Below are 1,546 nucleotides of genomic sequence, written 5' to 3'. Positions count from 1 at the left end.
GCAGCCTCTGGTCAAGAGGTGCCCTGCCTGTACATCTGTGTCCTCCTCCAGGAAGTGGCCAAGAAGATGAACTTGGACATGCAGAAGCCGTCCTCCCTGTGGAAGGACCAGGCGCTGGTGGAGATCAACATCGCCGTCCTCTACAGCTTCCAGGTAGCCCCAGGGGACACGCTGGAGGCCTTGCTGCGGCCCACGGGGACCCCGAGGGCTGTGCCCACCTGGCCGGGCTGCCTCCTGGCCGCTCCATCCGCTCAGTGTGGCTGTGGGGCGGAGGTTGTAGCCGGAACGGACGGTTAGACGCAGAGGTGGGGGTGACAGTCACCACGGTCACCAGAGACTGCACAGCTCAGAGTGACCCGTCCACGTCAGAGCACAGCTGTGCTTGCTCACAGGGTCCCCAGCAGCTGGTCTTTCAGAGGGAGCTGGCCAGGCCATTCTTCCTAGGGGCTTGTGGGTAGGCTCAGTGGGACACCCCCCCACACACACAGCTTCCGGTCAGCAGCCAACACAGTAACCATGCACACAAACCAGGGGCATCCTTATTACTGAGCATGGCCTCTGTTACACTGGGTCTCCCAGGAGTGGCCCCCCTGCCCCCCCCTCCCCGCTTGCCTCTTGTCCTGGGGCGTCATTCCTAGGGACTCCATCAGTCACAGACGTAACCTTCAAACCAGGACACTTGGAAAAGCAAAAGGAGCAAGCAAAGAGGTGATAAAATCCGGCTAGAGCAGAGCATGTACACGGGTACAGATAAGAGCTCGTAACACAGGGGATCTGGGACAGATAAGCCCCTCAGGACCAATAGTGAGAGTAGCGATCCCAGGAGGGGAAGGGGAAGGTGGAGGGAGAAAGGGGAACCAACCACATGTAATCCCCTCCCTGGGGGACGGACAACAGAAAAGTGGGTGAAGGGAGACATCAGCCAGTGTAAGACATGAAAAAATAATAATAATTTATAAATCAGCAAGCATTCATGAGGGAGGGGGGAAATGAGGAGCCGATACCAAGGGCTCAAGTAGAAAGAAAATGTTTTGGCAATGATGATGGCAACAAATGTACCAATGTGCTTGACACAATGGCTGGCTGGATGGATTGTGGTAAGAGCTGTATTAGCCCCCAATAAAATGATTTAAAAAAAATAAAAGTTTATGATAGACTTTCAAATAATAATAACAATACAGGAAGGAATGACATGTTGTGGGCAGGACAGATAGCACTGCCTGGGCCAACAGGTGAATCGTGTCCCCAGAGGACTCCAGAGCCCAGTTCCCAGCCTTGCAGCCCACCCACCTTGCCTCTGATGGCCCTGTCTGGTTCATCAAGTCACTGTGACTCCCCAGCAGCATCGTGTCAGCCAGGCCGGCAGGGAGAGCCAGTCTCAGTGGCTGGAAGTAACAAGCAACCATGCAATTGCAGGAGCAACCAGGCCACAGAGAGAACAAAGCAGAGTCGTTCCGTTCCAGCTCCACGCTCGCTGCCCGGGGCCCTGGCACCCAAGACTGGCTCTCTCCTACGATAGTAACAGTGAGGGGAGAAGTAGCACAAC

The 1,546-nt window shown here is 55.4% G+C and overlaps 1 protein-coding gene across 1 annotated transcript in view; it reads left to right on the top strand.

Annotated features, from left to right (window-relative positions):
- NOS1 (nitric oxide synthase 1) overlaps window positions 1-1,546 on the top strand; it is a 93,575-nt gene that overhangs the window by 45,685 nt on the left and 46,344 nt on the right. Inside the window, exon 10 of the mRNA XM_045296705.1 lies at window positions 52-273. Coding sequence (XP_045152640.1) covers window positions 52-273 — 222 coding nt within the window. The remainder of the gene's footprint in view (window positions 1-51; window positions 274-1,546) is intronic.

This window comes from Echinops telfairi, unplaced genomic scaffold (assembly GCF_000313985.2).
Source record: "Echinops telfairi isolate 266 unplaced genomic scaffold, ASM31398v2 ScPeMD7_7412;HRSCAF=8450, whole genome shotgun sequence".
NCBI classification, from domain to species: Eukaryota; Metazoa; Chordata; class Mammalia; order Afrosoricida; family Tenrecidae; genus Echinops; species Echinops telfairi.
Note: the sequence above shows the minus strand (reverse complement) of the source record. Positions and strands in the feature narration are given on the sequence as shown.